This window comes from Lynx rufus, unplaced genomic scaffold, assembly GCF_022079265.1.
Source record: "Lynx rufus isolate CCGP_SWC_20201006 ecotype Redwood Valley unplaced genomic scaffold, mLynRuf1.p SCAF_2, whole genome shotgun sequence".
In the NCBI taxonomy this organism is placed as follows: domain Eukaryota; kingdom Metazoa; phylum Chordata; class Mammalia; order Carnivora; family Felidae; genus Lynx; species Lynx rufus.
The window spans coordinates 197,130,768-197,148,780 of NW_025814834.1; the positions used below are offsets into that span (position 1 = coordinate 197,130,768).

Below are 18,013 nucleotides of genomic sequence, written 5' to 3' on the forward strand. Positions count from 1 at the left end.
CAAGGTAGTAGTTACCACTGAGGGGGAGCAGAGGAACAGGGCAGGGAAGGAGCACACAGATAGTGACAACTATGTCACTAGCCTTCTAGCCCTTACGTGGAGGGGTGCACTCCACTTAAGATGTACAGTTCCTTATGACAGATCATTTCTGTATATGTTCCACATAGACTTTTGCATGCATCAAATATCACATGATAATTTTTTAATGTTTATTTATTTTTGAGAGCGAGACAGCAAGCAGGGGTTGGGGGGGGGGGGGTAGGGAGAGAGAGGGAGACACAATCCAAAGCAGGCTCCAGGCTCTGAGCTGTCAGCACAGAGCCTGACGTGGGGCTCAAACCCACAAACTGTGAGATCATGACTTGAGCTGAAGTCGGATGCTTAACCGACTGAGCCCCTCACGTGATAATTTTTGAGAAGAGAAAGCCATGGGCCAGGTCACCTAGGGCCCTCAAGGCCACAGTGAGCATTTTTGGTTTTATTCTAAATGTCACAGGAAACCATTTGAAGGTGATTCTGATCCAGCATTTGCACGCTGTGGAGAGAGTGAATGATGGGGGTTAAGGAGGGAGGCACCAGACAAGTAGGATGCTGTTGCAGTGGCTCAGGAGGAAGGAGGAGTGACAGTGACACGGGGAGAAGTGAAGGGGTTGGGTGGGCTTTGTAGACAGAACCAGAGGACTTGTTGGATTGGAGGGAGAGGCTGAAGCAAAGGGAGGAATCAAGGCTGTCTTGAGGGTTTTGATTTGCACAACTGGATGGACAGAGGTGCCGTTGCCGAATGAGATGATGAAATTCAAGACACAGCAGTGAGGCCTGGAGGAAGGGAGTGCGAGTCAAGAGTTTCACTTTGCGATTGAATTTGCTCCTGTACGTAATAGGGACACGTGAGTGTTCTTAGCTGGGAAATAGTGAAATCCGACTTGCAACTTAGGAAGCTGATCTGACCCCGCCATGCCACGCAGAGGGCAGAGGGAGAGACGGAGTCGGTGGCTGCAGGGGTGTAGAGTTGGACAGTGAGGGCTGGTGGAGGGTGAGGATGGGGAAAACAACTGAGCAGAGACTTAGATGGCAGGAAGGTGGCAATTCCGTCCGACAGATACTTACAAAGCAAGTGCCAGATGCAGCTATCTGGAGAGAAGACAAGTCTCCCTTCCTTACGGAATGTATCGATTCGTAGAAGAAAGAGACACGCACAAGCGGTGATTCTGTTTCGTGCAGTGTATAAAATGCTTTCAAATCCACCACTGCATTTGAGTGTCACAACACTGTGCTGTAGGCGTGGCAGGGCTGGTCACCCCACGCTCTCCACCAGAAGACTAAGGCATACAGTCCCCTACAGCCTGTCACTCAGTGAGTAGACATGGAAGCCGCAACTCTGATCACGATCTTCTGATTCTGAGTCAGGCACTCTGTCCGCCACAGCGGAGAGTGATGCTTCCAGTAACAGCATTGATCTGGCTCCGGGGCCTGGGTGAGGGCTTGCGGAAAAGGCGGAGTGGAAGCTGCCTCAAAGGGGGTAAATAATATTTAACCGGGCAGAGAAGTGGAAGTAGGATGTTGCAGGTGGAGAGAGAGGTGTGGGTAGGAGCTCGGTCACGCGAAAGTAAGTAGTCAAGCGACAGGGTGTGAAGCATCGCTGGGCAGAAAGTGATCAAGGAACCTTCCCTCCTCCCCACAGGTCGGAAGCACAGTGCTCTTCCGCTGTCAAAAAGGTTACCTGCTTCAGGGCTCCACCACCAGGACCTGCCTTCCCAACCTGACCTGGAGCGGAACCCCGCCCGACTGTGTCCGTGAGTGCAGACTTCACCTGCATCCCACGATGGTGCCTCTTGGCAACACGTTATCTCCCCCAGCTGGGCACCTGGGCCGTGCTCAGACGTTCTGGATGACGGGGAGCTCATGACTTCTCATTGGGACCAATACTGCACTCTTTGTAGTCCTTATCCCTTGGGGCCTCACGGAAGACACTGCCACACAAAAGCCTTTCTGATACTGGAAGGCAATTCCTATGCCTTAGCAAAAAAGAAAGAACTTTCCAGTGGCAGCAAAAACGAACTGCTACAAGGTCAGCCCTCAGGATGAAAGATTGCAGGCTTTTGACCATGATTATTCCTCTTCCCTCAGGAAGAGTGCTGCAGTCCCTCCAGACTGACTAAGCCAGTATCTACATCACCTCCATCATAGCCATCTGTATAGACATCAAGGCTGGGGTGGAGGGGAGATGTGGGGAGGGCATGCTGGACATGAAAGGGGCCTAGAAAGCAAAGGAAGGGGATGTTCCATCTAGGAACAGGAATGGGCAGAAGGCCTTCTGAGGACCCTAATCCCCCAGGCCCAACACCATCTTTCCTCTCGTCCAGCCCACCACTGCAAGCAGCCAGAGACGCCAACCCATGCCAACGTTGGGGCCCTGGACTTGCCCTCCATGGGCTACACCCTCATCTATTCCTGCCAGGAGGGCTTCTCCCTCAAGGGTGGCTCCGAGCACCGCACCTGCAAAGCAGATGGCAGCTGGACAGGCAAACCACCCATCTGCCTGGGTGAGTGTGCCTGCTGGGTGAACTTCTCCAGCAGGGGAGGCCAAAGGTGACAGCTGAGCTTGGGGGGAAGACGGCAACAGAGAAGGAAGAGGGGTGCCCGGGTGGTTCGGTTGGTTAAGCCTCCACCTCTCGATTTCAGCTCAGGTCATGATCTCAAGCCCCACGTCAGGCTCTCTGCCGACAGTGTAGAGCCTGCTTGGGATTCTCTCCCTTTCTCTCTCTCTGCCCCTCCCCCCGCTCTCATTTTTTCTCTCTCTGCCTCTCAAAATAAATAAATATTTCTTAAAAAGGAAGGAAGAGATGTGATTTCCAGGAGCTGGATCCTGCTTCTGATTTTCTGAGGTATTGAGCCTCTAGGAGATGTCAGTCTAGAGAGGCACAGGGTAAAGCCATCCCAAATTTTATTTTGCTACCTTCTCCCAGGATTATGTGTAATCATTTCCACCAAACCAGAATAACTCGTTACACATAGTATAACCTTGATAAAACAGCACCCACCCACAGATCCCTTGGTATTACCAAAATGCCCCAGACCTCCCTCCCCCTCATCTTCATTCATTCATTCTGTTTATTGAGCATTATCACCACACATGCCTGTGCTAGGGATAGGGAATTGGAAGGTGAAAGACACAGACCCTGCCCTAAAATAGCTCACGTTCAGCTGCAGAAGACACATTATCAAATGTAACCGAACCTTCAGGAACATGGCAATGCACTGAATGCCGTGGGAATGAGGAGGAAGAGGACCAATTCAGCCTAAGTAGGGGAGGAGAGAAACCAGGGAAGGCTTCCTGGAGAAGGTGATCTGAGTCCAGGCTTAACGGAAGGGTCAAGCAAGGATAAAGGATCAGTTTGGTGCTGGAACGGTATTAAACTCTCCTACAGATGCTGATCTCACCATATTTCAGGTGCTAAGTAGTCTAAGCACTTTGTGTGCGCTAACTCATTTAATCCTTAACAATCATCCTAAGAGGCAGGGGCTATTCAGATTTAACATATGAGGAAACTGAGACACAGAGAAGTTAAGCAACATGCCCAGGGTCACCAGCTGGTAAAGGAAAAGTGTTGAGATTCAGATCCTGAAGACCTAACTTCAGAATTCCTGTTCCTAAGTACTTTGCAGTTCTGCCCCTCAGGGAGAGAAAGTGTCAGAGTCAGAGCCTTTATCAGGGCCAGAATGTAATACTATTCTTGTATTTTCACTGCATGAAGTGGTGTACGTTTATTTTACTTATGAAAAGTAGTATTTGTTCTCCATATGTGGTAGTGAACTCTTCTAGAGTACATTTAAGTTCTCATTGTGATAATATGGTCATAATATAAAATATACCAAATGAACCATTTTTAAGTGCACAGCTCAGTGACATTAAGTACATTTACCATACTGTGTGCAACCATCACCACCTTCTCCAGGACACTTTCATCTTCCCCAACAGAAATTCTGTCCCCATTATCATTTGTCTCAAGATAGTTTTTGATTTCCCTTTTGATTTCTTCTTCAGTCCATTGGTTGCTCAGGAACATGGTATATAATCTCCACATATTTGTGAATTTTCCACTTTTTTTCTTATAATTGATTTCTAGTTTTATATCATTGTGGCCAGAAGAGATGCTTGATATGATCTCTATCTTCTTAGATTTATTAAGAATTATTTTGTAGGCCAACATATGCTCTGTCCTGGAGAATGTTCCCTGTGCACTTGAGGAGAATGTATATTCGGCTGCCGTTGGGTGGAATGTTCTGTAAATGTCCATTAAGTCCATCTGATCTCATGTTTAGTTTAGGTCCAGTGTTTTCTTACTGATTTACTGTCTGGATGATCTATCTGTTGTCGAAAGTGAGGTATTGAACTCCTCTACTGTTATTGTATTGCTGTCTGCTTCTCCCCACAGATTTGTTAATATTTGCTTTATATATTTAGGTGTCTTGATGTTGGGTGCATAAATATTTATAACTGTTATATCCTCGTGATGAATTAACCCTTTATCATTATCTAATGAACTTCTTTCTCTCTTGTTACGGTTTTTGGCTTGAAGTCTATTATGTCTATATAAATATAGCTTGCTCCGCTATTGGTTTCCATTTGCATGGAACATCTTTTTCCTTCACTTCCTTTTCAGCTACACGTCCTTAAAAGTCAGTCTCTTGTAGGCAGCATATAGTTGGGTCTGGAGTTTTTGTTTGGTTTTTGTTTTGTCCACTCAACCGCTCTCTGTGTTTGGATTGGAGAATTTAGTCCATTTACATTTAAAGTAATTTTTGAGGGACCCCTGGGTGTCTCAGTCGGTTAAGGGTTCAACTTTGGCTCGGGTCATGATCTCACAGTTCATGAGTTCGAGCCCCACATGAGACTCTGTGCTGATAGCTCAGAGCCTGCTTCTGATTCTGTCTCCCTTTCTTTTTACCCCTCCCCTGCTCACACACTCTCTGTCTCTCTCAAAAATAAATAAACATTTAAAAAAATTACAGGGGCACCTGGGTGACTTAGTTGGTTAAGCATCCAACTTCAGCTCAGGTCATGATCTCGTAGTTCATGAGTTCAAGCCCCACATCCAGCTCTGTGCTGACAGCTCAGAGTCTGGAGCCTGCTTCTGATTCTGTGTCTCCCTCTCTCTCTGCCCCTGCCCCCACTCACACTCTGTCTCTCTCAAAAATAAATAATAAAAAATTTTTAATTATAAAAAAATAAGTAATTTTTTATAAGTATGAACTTCCTGTTGCCATTTTCTTAATTTTTTTCTGGCTGCTTTGTAGTTGCTTTCTTCTTTTCTCACTCTCTTCCTTTGGAATTTGATGAGTTTCTGTAGTGGTACATTTTGATTCCTTCCTTTTTTTGTGTATCAACTATAGGTTTTTGTTTTGTGTTTACTGTGAGGCTTACATAAAACATCTTATAATTATAGCAGTCTTTTAGAGCAAATAACAACTTAACTTTGAGTGCATACAAAAGCTCTACGTTTTTACACTCCCTTCCTACATTTTATGTTTTTGAGATCACAATTGACATCTTTTTATATTGTGTATTCATTAACAAATTATTATAGTTATAGTTACTTTTAACACTTTTGTCTTTTAACCTTTACACTAGCGTTATGACTGATTTACCCACCACAATTACAGTATTAGAGTATTCTGAATGTAACCATCTATCTTTATCAGTGAGCTTTATACATTTATATGCTTTTTTGTTTAGATCTCTTCTTTTACTTGAACTCTTACTGTTGAACCTTGTGTAGCTGTACATTCAGTGTGTCCATGGCGTGGGGGGTGGGGGGAGGGAATTCAGGAGCCTTCTATGTCACCATCTTGCTCTGGAGTCTCTTCAAGAGTTCTTTATATATCTAGAATATAAGACCCTTATCAGATACAAGATTTGCACATATTTTCTCCAATTTTACGGGTGGTCTTTCACTTTCTTTATTTTTTGTTAAGTTTATAGTACTTTATCCTTTATTTCATTCCTCACCTAAAATGAAATTAGACTGTCAATTTTAAGCTCCACTTTAGTCCTGTGTTACATTGTTTTTTCAAATGTGGCAGGTATTTTTTACAGCCTTATTGAGATATAATTTGTACATTAAACTGCACATATGTAATGAATACAATGCAATAAGTTTGGACTTTTTTTACCTTCTTTTGATGTCCTTTTGAACACAAAAGTTTTTAATTTTAGTGAACTCCAATTTATCTATATTTTCTTTGCTTGTTTGTGCTTTCCTATCATATCTAAGAAACCACTGCCAAATCCAAGGTCATGAAAACTTATGCCTGTGTTTTCTTCTAAGAGCTTTATAGTTTAGCTCTTACATTTAGGTTTATTTTGTGGGGTTTTTTTGGTGCGGGTGGTTGTTTGGGGTCCAAATTCATTCTTTTGCGTGTGGCTATCCAGTTATCCCAGCACCATTTATTGGAAAAACTATTCTTCACTATTCTTCATTGAACTGTCTTGGTACCCTTATCAAAGATCACTTGACCATAAATATGTGAGCTTATATCTGGATCCTCCATTTTATCCATTGAGCCATGTAACTGCCTCTATGACATCACCACAGGTCTGATTACAATAGCTTTGTAATAAATTTTGAAGTTGGGAAGTGTACATCTTCCTTTTTGTGCTTCTTTTTCAGGATTGTTTTGGCTCTTCTGGGCCCCTTTTATTTCTAGATGAATTTTAGGACTGGATTTTGAAATTCTGCAAAGCAGACAGCTGGGATTTTGACAGGGATTGTGGTAAATCTGTAGGTCAGTTGGGGGAGTGTTGCCGTCTGAGCTATATTAAGTCTTCCAGTCCATGAACATGGAATGTCTTCCCATTCATTTAAATCTTTAGTTCCTTCTAATGATGGTTTGTCATTTTCAGCATATAAGTCTTGCACTTCCTTGGTTACATTTATTCTTAAGTACTTCATTGTTTTTGATGTTACCGTGTACTTATATATAAAGACACAAAATGCTTTAGATGCAGTTGAATTTTACCTGTCCCTTCCTGTGTGACCTTGGGCAAGCCTCTTCACCTCTCTGCCCCTTAGTGGGTTTCTCTTCTATAAAATGAAGACAATAATCTCTACCTCACAGGTTTTTTTCATTAAAATGTTTCATGTTATTTACTTATTTTGAGAGAAAGCATGAGCAGGGGAGGGGCAGATAGAGAGGAAGAGAGAGAATCCCAAGCAGGTTCTGCACTGTCAGCGCAGAGCCTGACATAGAGCTCGATCTCACAAACTGTGAGATCATGATCTGAACCAAAATCAAGAGTTGGACACTTAGCCAACTGAGCCACACAGGTACCCCTCTACCTCACAGTTTTGAGAGCAGGGGTAAGTGAAATAACATGAAATACATGGCCTAGCATAGATCCTGGCCCATAAAATGCTTTCTCCCTCTCACTCCCTCATCTTATAAAACCTAAGACAATTAAAGGCATTTTGTTCATAAATTTGCTTTTACTGAGTCATTGTGGAAAGTTTCTCCACAGCCTTTTGCAAACACAAACATAAGCTAACCTCCAGAGTCAGAAGGATTATGCTAAAACCCTGGCCTCCTAAAAGAGACAGTAGGGAGAGTCAGCCCTTCCTTGGTGACAAGACAGATATTTCTGTTGTTTCTGTGTCAAATAAGGAAAGACATTAACATTGGCTGACTGTCACCTCATTTATTTATCACAGACCTATAAGGTATGTTTCAGTATTTGCCCATGTTTCCAATGAGGAGACAGAGACTCTGAGTGGTAAAGTAACTAGTCAAGGTCACACAGCATTAAGTAGCACTACTGGGACCTGAACCTAGACTGTATGGCTCAGGCCCAAAACTTGTGCTTTTGCACGTGCTTTTGCCTGTGAGGGCTTCTCAGTCTTTTATTTCCCACACACATAAGTGCTTCATTGGATTCAGTTGTAGACTGATGTGTATATAAACTGCTGTGAAAGGGGTGACAGCCTCAGGCCATGGGCAGCTACTAGGAAGCTCCATAACCTTTTATGATCTCTGAAATTGCTTAGAGAATCATCAGTGAGCCAGTGACAAAAATAATGGTGAATATAACAATCAGAAGGAGGCCCAAGACCAGGTGCTGGATGTGCAGGCACTCGGTGGCAGAGTCATAGGCCTGGGCCTCTGTCACATCACCCACCCTCTTCCAGTCCCTGGGCTTCACAGAGTAGCCCAGGCAGCACAAGTTCACAAAGACTATGTTGAACAGGGACCAGATGATGTGATCACGCACAGAGGTTTTGTTGTGAATGCCGATCGTGGTGGTTGCCATGGGATCCAAGCCCTGGGCCACCCCAAGTACAGCCACCTCGTGCTTCTCCTTGAGCATCTCATAGGTTGGGGGGGATGTGGTGTGGATGCCGGGAAAGTAGGGCTGAGAATTGCAGTTCATAGTGCCAGACGGAGCAGCTGTTGGGGGCTTCTTAGTCTTCATATCCTCACTCCAAAGGAGGGAAGCACTCCACTGAAACCCCCACCAATGCTCAAGGAGTTCGCTTTTGATTGGTGGAAGGTCCTCCTTGGTGCCAGGCATCTGGGAGGAAAGTAGAAACAGTCCAGGACAGGGCTGTTCAAACTAGGGTCATCCGTAGGGACGTTCGGCAGATCTCTGTACCAGGGTGGGAAAATAACTTTATTTTCCTTTACCCTTTACTGAAACTTAGCATTTCCTTTCATTTGGAATGTAGACAAAAACCCAAAACAGTGTTTACAACACCTATAACTTTGTAACCAGTAAAAATTGCAGAGATTTTCATATTATATTATCATTCTCGCTGATATCGTGAAATATTGCATATGTTCCTGACTGATGTTCCTAATGAAACATTAGGGTAGTGACTGGACCTGCTGCCAGATCCTGTTACTTAATGCAGTAGTAAAGAATCACATATCTCCCTGCATCCTAGTTCTTTGTTTAGTATTTCAATGACTATAATCGATGGAATGGATTTCCCTTTAACTCTTTACGTTTGATTATTCTGAGAGGGGCCCATAGCATCACCAGACCATCAAAGTATCCACTCCCAGTCTAAAGAGGACAAGTCCAAAACAAGATCTCAAAGAAACCATTGACCTAATGTCAGAGAGGTGGCCATTATTTCTCCAGTAGAGTGTAGACCAGAGGCTGAACCTATTTCCCTCCTTTCTCTTTCCCCAGCAGAGGTGCGGCCTAGTGGGAGACCCATCAACACTGCCCGGGAACCACCACTCACCCAGGCCTCCGGTAGGTATGGTTCAGATCTCTGGCTCAAGAAACTGGTGTTGCTTCCTTCACCTAGTTACACATGACTTTCTAAGTACTCAGTGAAAGGATGTGAAAACTGTCTACAGAGCCAAACGGGTTTCCCCACCCCAAACAGACTTCAGGAGGAAGTGAAGGAAGGAAAGGAAACAAAAACCTCATCCAGAAGAGAGAGCCCAAGCTTTCCAGAATCACATCCAGAGCTTCGAGCTCTGGAGCCATTGATTACCACAAGCCCAGCCCCCACCCCCCAACCCAGTATGTGGTCATACAGACACAAAGACCTAAGTCCTGCCTAGGGAGCTTCCTGGAAATGGTTACATTTTTAATACAGGTATTGTATCTTTCAAAGTGTGATGTCCATAACTGGGCACATAACTACAGGTGTGGCCCGACCAGTGCAAGACTATTATAGACTATCATATCCTTTTTCAAACTTTATTCTTTTATGTACCACATTAGTGTGTTATACAAGAAGGAAACTAGATTTGGCATCATATTCAGCTCTAATTCCATTCTGGATCACAAGAGGACTCGAGCACTCCACCATCCCCCCCTGTGTTAGGTGTTGGGGGAAAACAATCTCAGTGAGTGAACTGGGATCAACCATCAGGTGGCCGCAATCCTATCAACACATATGTAAGTCCCTCTCATATCTGCTCCCCAATTCCTCTAGTTCCTGGTGATGTTTTTGCCAAGAATTCCCTATGGAAAGGGGCCTATGAGTACCAGGGGAAGAAGCAGCCAGCCATGCTCAGAGTGACTGGCTTCCAGGTTGTCAACAGCAAGGTCAACGCCACCATGATCGACCACAGTGGAGTGGAAGTGCACTTGGCTGGTAAGGAGCAGGCCACCCCCTTGAAAGCCTGGGTGTGGCGTGGGTGGGCCCACGCCCTCTGCAAGAATGTGTCTACTCTCATGGCGTCCTCCTGTCCTTGTCTGGTGGGGAGCGGGCAAATAATGTGTCTATTCATTTTTGCTTGCATGATAAAACCACTGGGACTAAAATGAAGTGGTTAGATAACAAACAATAACTTGAACATAAAAGCACTCCTAACTAAAGAGGAAAGAGACCAATATCTCTAAAACTGAACCAAAAATAGGGACAGAGAACTCCCAGAAGCCAAAATACAGACAGACAATAAACAAAAGAAAGTACACGTTTCAGCAGTAATCAAAAAACTGAAAGTAAACACAAAATGCCATTTTCTACTTATTCCCCTAAGATTTTTTTTTAAAGTGATAAACTTTAGTGCTGGTCAAGGTCAAGTGAAGACACTGATGCGGTGAGGGCCAAAGTATGAAACAGGGCAATTCTAGAAAACAGTTTGGAAACTTGTGTCAAGATCTTTGAAAATTAGTGAACCCATTAATTATATTTCTAGGAATTTTTTTCATAAAAAGTAGCTATGGAGGGAGTCAAACATTTATGAATAAAGGATGTTCACATAACAGGGCCATTTGTATCATATCAAAACTGGAAGGAGAAAATTGTCCAAAATTAATGAAATGGATGTATTAATTATAAGAGATCTGATAGATAAAATAGCTTGCCAGTTTGGGGGAAAATGGACCTATCGTAGTGCACGTTAAATGTGACTCCAGTTTTTAAAGGAAAAATTATATTCATAAGAAAGAAAGCTGGAAGTAATTAGACCAAAATGTGAACAGGGGCAATTTCTTAGTGATACCAGGAATGATTGTGATTTTCTTCCTGCATCTCTGCATTTTCCAAAATTTCCCCAATTTTCAATCTTCCTATAATCAGAAAACTAAATCTCTCAGAAAACAAATGCAAAGATAAAGGCATGCGTGAGCAAATGAAGGCACATGTTAATACACAACCCACGTGCACTCATATCCGCCCATTCATGCGTGCACATACCAGCACAGCTGAGCAGTCAATTTCACTCATCTGCTGTAAGACATAGTCATAAAGATGTGCACATAACCCCGTGTACGTGCCTCCTGCATTCCCACACCCATCGAATTGTAAAACATACTCGTGTGTTAACTGACACATTAACGTATCCAAAGTCCTATTCACTTTATTCCGCCATGTGCATGTTTTAAAAGGGTCACAATCACAGGCCAGTGATTTAGTGGTCAGTAACACACATTTGCACATTCGTGCACATCCTCTCATTCAGCCCACACAAACTCATGGGCAACACTATACTTACCTACTTATGGTTATGTATGGAATGTTTATATCAACATCTACATGTGAAATTTCACCAGGACAGTCACACCCACATCCCCACAAATATGGGTTTGGGGATTTTTCCAGATCTTTAGTCTACTCTCTGAACTTTCTTTTCCCAGGAATTTACAAGAAAGAAGATTTCCATCTCCTGCTCCAGGTTTACCAGATCACAGGACCTGCGGAGATCTTTGTGAATAAGTTCAAAGATGACCACTGGGCTTTAGATGGGCATGTAAGTTCAGCAAAATCTGCCCTTGACCTCCCTGTGCCCTATCCCCACCCCTGATTCCCAGATCACTGGCAGGGAATGGGGGAGAAGAGAGTGGAAACTCGTAGGATCAACATGGAAACTTGGGGGGGGGGGTTCTTTGGGACGAGGACAGGGAGCAAGGGAGCCCTCGCCTGCTCGTGAAGTGGGTACAGGAAAAGATAAAGGGACCAGGAGGCTGAGTGTCCAGAGGGCCAGCACATCTGAGTGATAGGGAGTAGGCTCTGATGTTAGAGCAGAAAGCAAGGAACTAGAGGTCAGCGGTGTAAGAGTGAATTCAAGCAAGCTGGAGGTAATGACATGGTGCCGGGACATGGGAAAAGGTGGTGGGTCCCAGGTGACTACCTCAAATATCCACTCACATTTGAGGATGCGGATTACAGATGATTTAGCACAGCTAGAAGACCAAGACGTAGGGGAGGAGACACGGCTTCCTTGCCTTCTTTTGTGGGGGAAGACTTAACGCATTCTAGGGCATTCTGAAGGCAGAAGGCAGGTCCACAGTGATGCTCCTCTTCCAGTTTCACAGGAGGGGAGTTGAGCATCATGTCACATATCACACCCTTGGCTTCCCTGTCTTGGATCTTTGATGCTAGAAATGGAAGGCCGGGAAGGAGGGAGAGGTCACAGAGGCCAGAGTAGCAGAGAGCTGAGGAGTCAGGGTGCATCCTCAGGGACAAGACAGCAGGTGGATGGATGACTGTGGATTTGTGACTTTGCTTTTCAAATACATAAGGAGAGGGGCACCTGGCTGGCTTAGTCAGTACAGCATGAGACTCTTGATCTCAGGGTCAAGAGTTCAAGCCCCACGCTGGGCATAGAGCTTACTTAAACATGTAAGGAGAAGCAAGTGGCTTCCCCCAAGGGCTGGCACATCTGGTTAGTTCCTTGGTATTCTTGAGAGTAGCCTGTGGACCCCCCTTGGATACCCCATTGGGTAGCGAAGACCCGGATGCTTCAATAGCAGTAGTCCAAAAGCCGTGCAAGAACAACAGACCCTACCATGCTGGGAGGGTCGCCATAGAGAACAAGGGTCAAAGTTAGGAGATGGATGGGGCTAGGAGTACAGGCCATGGGCTAGAAGCGAATGGAGCTCTGGAGGGCCAAGCCGCTGGAGCAGCTTAGGACAACAGCCAACCATCAGGCCTACTTCTGTGGCCACCCGTGCGTGGTTTGGGGCACAGATGGCACAGTCCGCCTAGAGCACAGTGGACGGAGGACCCCACCTTGGGGATGGAGCAGGAGCTGGGAGGCGTGCAGTAGCCAAACATCCTCAAAGCATGCCCTCAGCTGAGCAGCACACGGGCTTTGTGTCCAATGCCCCCATCTCACTGCCTCTGCCCTCACCCTCACAGGTCTCCTCAGAGTCCCCCGGAGGTACCTTCATCTACCAAGGCTCCGTCAAGGGCCAAGGCTTTGGACAGTTTGGCTTTCAAAGACTTGGTAACTAGCACTGGTCCCCTGGAAGGGTGTGCTCGTGGGGCAGGGGAGACACTTGAGTGCTGGGGCAAGGGATTGACGTTCAACAGCCAGATCCAGGGATCCTTAACCATTTGGGGGCCATGGCCACCTTTGAGATTCTGATAAAGGCTATGGAATATGTCCCCAGAAACAAGCGCATAGACATAATACGCTCAATCTTTGCCAAACAGTGTCAAGGCCCAGCCTTAAGTTGAGACCCCCAGCTTAAGGGACATTGGGTCTCAGATACAGCTGCCCGCAACACCACCCAGCCAGCCCTTGGGCATCACACAGACACCCCGAACAAGCAGACGTGGGGTTATCAGGAGTGCCTTTACTCACAGTGCCCTTTCCAACCCCGAGCAGTCCCAGAAGATGGTTCTCCCCTAGCATCTTTACCCTGACTGCTACACATCATTGGCATCCAATGTCCTCACTTCCTCGCTGGCCTTGACCCAGAGCCTCCCGGTCAGAGCCTCAGACTCTAGTCGGAGGAGGGCACCTGCTTCTCAGAAGTGGTGGAAGGGGAGGCAGGAGGCAGTCATGGGTGCTCAAGGGTCAGCTCCACACATCTGGGTACTGACACCCACCATTCCCAGGGGCTCTGCCTGCGTTTCTCGCAGCTCTGACCTTCAGGAAGCTTCTCCTAATCTGTTTCCCTGGTTCCCACTCCACACTGTTCCTGCCCCAGAGGTATTCTTAGCTCCCCCTTGTGAGCAGCGTGGAGTAAGACCTCTGTCTCCTCCCGACGCACGCAGTCCCTCGGTCCCCTGGCCCCTCAGCGCCACACACCAGAGTTGGCCTTCACCGCTGACTCCCTGTCTCCCGAGGCAGACCTGTGCCCTCTTGGAGCCACTAAGCAGGCAGTGTTGCCTCCCCATGGTCTCCAGAGTCCTCCCAGCCTTGTGCTGGGAGGGCCAGAGCAGAGGAGGGGAGACGGTCCCCAGGCTGCTCAGCATCTCCTGTCCCCCTCCCCCACCCCCACCAGAGCAGCTCGCCCTCACCTGTTTTCTGTTGTGGCTTCCTTGTAAGCTTCTATCTGATAAAAGGCTCTGGTAGACAAAAGAAGTTTCGAAACTTCTGAAGGGCAACACCCTGTAAGATTTTATCCTGCTACACGGCTTTAGGTTCTCTGGCAGATGGGCTCCCCCAGGACTGATGGCCGTCCTTTGCATATGACCTGACGGACTGGTGTGGGGAGTCTTCTCCCCGGGGAATGTCTGAGTGTGGGGGGAGGCAGCTGCAGAAGGTGACATCCCTAGCCACGGCCACACCTCCCACTGGAGCCGTCCCCCCAGATGGTGTGTCTGTGAGCTGAGGTTTATGTTCTGGGACTTTGCAGACCTCAGGCTGCTGGAGTCCGACCCTGAGTCCATCGGCCGCCACTTTGCTTCCAACAGCAGCTCGGTGGCAGCCGCAATCCTGGTGCCTTTCGTCGCCCTCATCATTGCAGGCTTCGTGCTGTATCTCTACAAGCACAGGTACAGGGGAAGAAGGCGGCATGGGGGGAGGGGGGGCATGCAGGCCCATCACCCACCCCAGCCCGCCCACAGCCTCCCCGGCCCAGGAGAGCTGTCATCTTGGGAAAGGAAGACAGAACTTCCTACTCCCTCCTCTCCCCGTTCACACCCCTGAGCCTCTCCGTCTTTTGACGTTTTGGTCACTCTCTCTCTCTCATTCCCAGGAGAAGACCCAAAGTTCCGTTCAATGGCTACGCCGGCCACGAGAACACAAACGTTCGGGCCACATTTGAGAACCCAATGTACGACCGCAACATCCAGCCCACAGACATCATGGCCACCGAGGCGGAGTTCACAGTCAGTACAGTGTGCACAGCCGTATAGCCACCAGGCCTGGCTGCCACCGCCCCCGCCACCGAGAGCCCCGCCTCCGGCAGCCGGTGAGAGGGGGCGTGGGAGGCAGTCGCGTAGCGTAGCGGAGACACGTGCTCCCACAGCCTGGTCCAGTGGGAGGAGCCTATGCCCTGAGTGCCGTGGGGCGCCAGACCCTGAGCGGGGCGCTTCCCTGTGCCCTGTCATTGTCCCCATTAGATGGGAAAACGAGGTAGAGAAAGGAATTCATTTGGCCAAGATCACACGCCTAATAAGGAGCAGGGTCACAATCCAATCCATCCAACCCCAGGCAGGCGGACTCCAGAGACTGTGCTCTTAGCCCTTTGGGCTTGGCAAAATATCTAAGTGGAATGTATTAGTGAGGGGTCTCCAGAGAGAGAGAGAGATGTATACACACATAACACATACCTAAGATATACATACCTATCTATGTGTGTATATGTATATACACATATATGCTTATCTCTCTATAAACATCTAAATATCTATATCCACATAGAAAGATGTATGTATACGTATATCTAGATATATAGAGATATCCATATAGAGACGCATGTATATTGTATATATACAGGGAGAGAGAGAGAGAGATTTAGTTTAAGGAACTGGTTCACATGATTGTGGGCCTGGCAAGTCTGAAATCCACAGGGCAGGCCTGCAGGCTGGAAATTCCATCAGGAGTTGATTTAATCTTGATCCAATGGCCATACGGAGACAGAATTCCTTTCTCTTCAGGGACTTCAATCTTTTCTTCTCGGGCATTCAACTGATTGGATGAGGCCCACCTCCGTGGGGTGGGTAATCTGCTTTACTCAGTCTACTGATTTAAATGTTAACACACCCAAAAAATTCCTTCACAGCAACATTTAGACTGGTGTTTGACCAAACAACTAGTGTTTGACCAGAGCCTTGGCAGGTTGACATATCAAATTAACCATCACCTAGAGCATGATAGATGGGCTGACACGATCCCTGCCTGCCTCCAATTCTCCCCTTCCTTCTTTGAGTCCACTTTCTCCTCTAGAGTATTTCTCTTGCTTAGGTCTAAGCTTAAAATTGTAGGTATTGAGATAATTTATACATGAGATGAAAATTATTTTCAGAATACATAAAGGCAACTATTGAGTGCAAATAATTAAATTATTGAGCTTTTCTTCATCCTTTTACATCCATCTGAAACAAACATTTAAAGGAAGAGAAATTATTCCAGAATTCCAGAATTAGTTCTGAGGTTTCATGTCTATGATCCCTGTGTACTTTTTCCTACTCAGAACTCATACAAATAGAAGCAAAAAAGAAAAGGTAAAATCCCTTCCGAAGACATAAATCGGGCCTCACCAGTGATCAGTAATGACTCTGAATTTCGAGTTGCTGAATTACTGAACAATATAAGGAAGAAACCAGAATGCCCTCTGACCTGCATATCCCCCCCCACCCCAACCCCTGCTCCCTACCTCAGGCTCCACTGGGTCCCCGTGCCTGTGTGCACAGTGTGTCACCTCTGGGTCATGTGCAGTTCAGCAGCCCTCAGCATCACTCATCATGAGCATTCAGGGCCTCTGAATATTCCGCCCAGCCCACAGCTCTCCACAGCGGGCTCTTCTGGCGAGGGGCCCACCTTGTCCTGCCCAGAGCAGGAGCACAGCGAAAACACAGAGAAAGCTGCTCTTGGTTCATGGAGGCGATGTGTGAAGAACCATGTGAACACACACACCCGTCTTTAGAACGAGTAATTAGGTGATAAATTCAAATAATGCCTAAAAGAACAGCTGAAATTAAAATAAGAACCCAAATAGGCAATTCATGGAGGCCTGTGGGGTCAGTGAGTGAGGGGGCAGGGTGCAGGGCTGTGCTATGGGCTTTCATGGGCCCTTTTCTTCCATTAAAAAATGTATATTAAACATGGTACCTTACAACAGTGTGTTACAAAGCTGAATAGAACTCAGTCCGGACTGATTATTACAGGTCCATTATTATTCCGATTTTGAAAGAATTGGATCTTGAAAAACATTTTCCTGGGCCCCTAAGTGAGCCCACTGTGGTGGCCCCTAGGCATTGGGTCTCCTGTGCCTAATGGGTAAGTCGAACCGCCAGGGGAAGAAGACAGTATTGGGAAAATGTATGTCCTGCTGTGGGTGTTCCCCACCTATACCCACTCTCGGGTTCGGGAAGATCAAAGGTCAAGGTAACTAATTTCCTTCTTTCCCCTTTATTCCTCTTTGCTTTGCCTCTTTTCTCTCGCCTGCTTCCGCTCCCCACCTCACCCTGCCCGCCCCTCTCATTTACAATCCCCGCGCGATCCGTTTGTCCCCAGTTGTCCAGGGGACAGGCCGTCAGCCCCCTGAGCACAGTGCCCGGTGCCCATCTTCGTCTGTCTCTCTGCCCGTGTCTGCTACTGCTGGGACTTGGGTCCTCACCCCGCCACCACCTGCACCCGCCACCCCAGAGAAGACTCCCGCTGGGCCCCGACTTCGGGGCAGTACAGAAGAGGGGCTGCAGACGGACACAGGAAGCTTATGGATTTAAAACAGCAAAGCATCTTGTGGCTGTGGGGGGGGGGGGGGGCCGAGCACACACAGACACACATGCCTCTCCTTCATTTGAGTCCTGCGAAGAGACCGCGGAAGTTAAAAAAAGAGAAATGTGTGTGAAAGATGCCCCCCCACCCTGCTCCCCACAAACACAGAGAAGAGGTGAAGAGGAGGCTGCACGCCCCGCCGGCCCTGTGTGAGGAGGCGGCGAGTGTGTTAGGTGGTCAGTGTGTAGAAACCAGCCGTCCGCAACTGGCTGTTCTCCTGCAAAAGTGACAGCAAGGATTACCCCAAGGGCAGAAAAACATCTTAAGAAGTACTTTGGAAATCAGTTTCTTTTTTCCAACAGAATTTTATTGAGTTCTAAACCCAGTGAGTTAAAAAGTCATTCTGGGTCCTGGGCAGCACTGGGGAAGGAAG

At 46.8% G+C, this 18,013-nt stretch overlaps 2 protein-coding genes across 2 annotated transcripts in view; one reads left to right on the plus strand and one right to left on the minus strand.

The window, feature by feature from the left end:
* Positions 1 to 17,449, plus strand: part of CSMD2 (CUB and Sushi multiple domains 2) — a 600,117-nt gene extending 582,668 nt beyond the window's left edge. Inside the window, exons 63-71 of the mRNA XM_047083843.1 lie at positions 1,682 to 1,793; positions 2,364 to 2,543; positions 9,194 to 9,256; positions 9,951 to 10,112; positions 11,600 to 11,712; positions 13,104 to 13,191; positions 14,552 to 14,690; positions 14,894 to 15,109; positions 17,377 to 17,449. Coding sequence (XP_046939799.1) covers positions 1,682 to 1,793; positions 2,364 to 2,543; positions 9,194 to 9,256; positions 9,951 to 10,112; positions 11,600 to 11,712; positions 13,104 to 13,191; positions 14,552 to 14,690; positions 14,894 to 15,053 — 1,017 coding nt within the window. The 3' untranslated portion in view covers positions 15,054 to 15,109; positions 17,377 to 17,449. The remainder of the gene's footprint in view (positions 1 to 1,681; positions 1,794 to 2,363; positions 2,544 to 9,193; positions 9,257 to 9,950; positions 10,113 to 11,599; positions 11,713 to 13,103; positions 13,192 to 14,551; positions 14,691 to 14,893; positions 15,110 to 17,376) is intronic.
* Positions 8,039 to 8,425, minus strand: LOC124516434 (interferon-induced transmembrane protein 3-like). Its single transcript, XM_047085755.1, has one exon. The coding sequence runs from the start codon at positions 8,423 to 8,425 to the stop codon at positions 8,039 to 8,041; it is 387 nt and encodes a 128-aa protein (XP_046941711.1).
* Positions 17,450 to 18,013: the final 564 nt, after the last annotated feature.

Bases quoted from the DNA above. Each gene is read 5' to 3' on its own strand.
- LOC124516434 (XM_047085755.1), bottom strand. From the start codon at position 8,425: ATGAACTGCAATTCTCAGCCCTACTTTCCCGGCATCCACACCACATCC.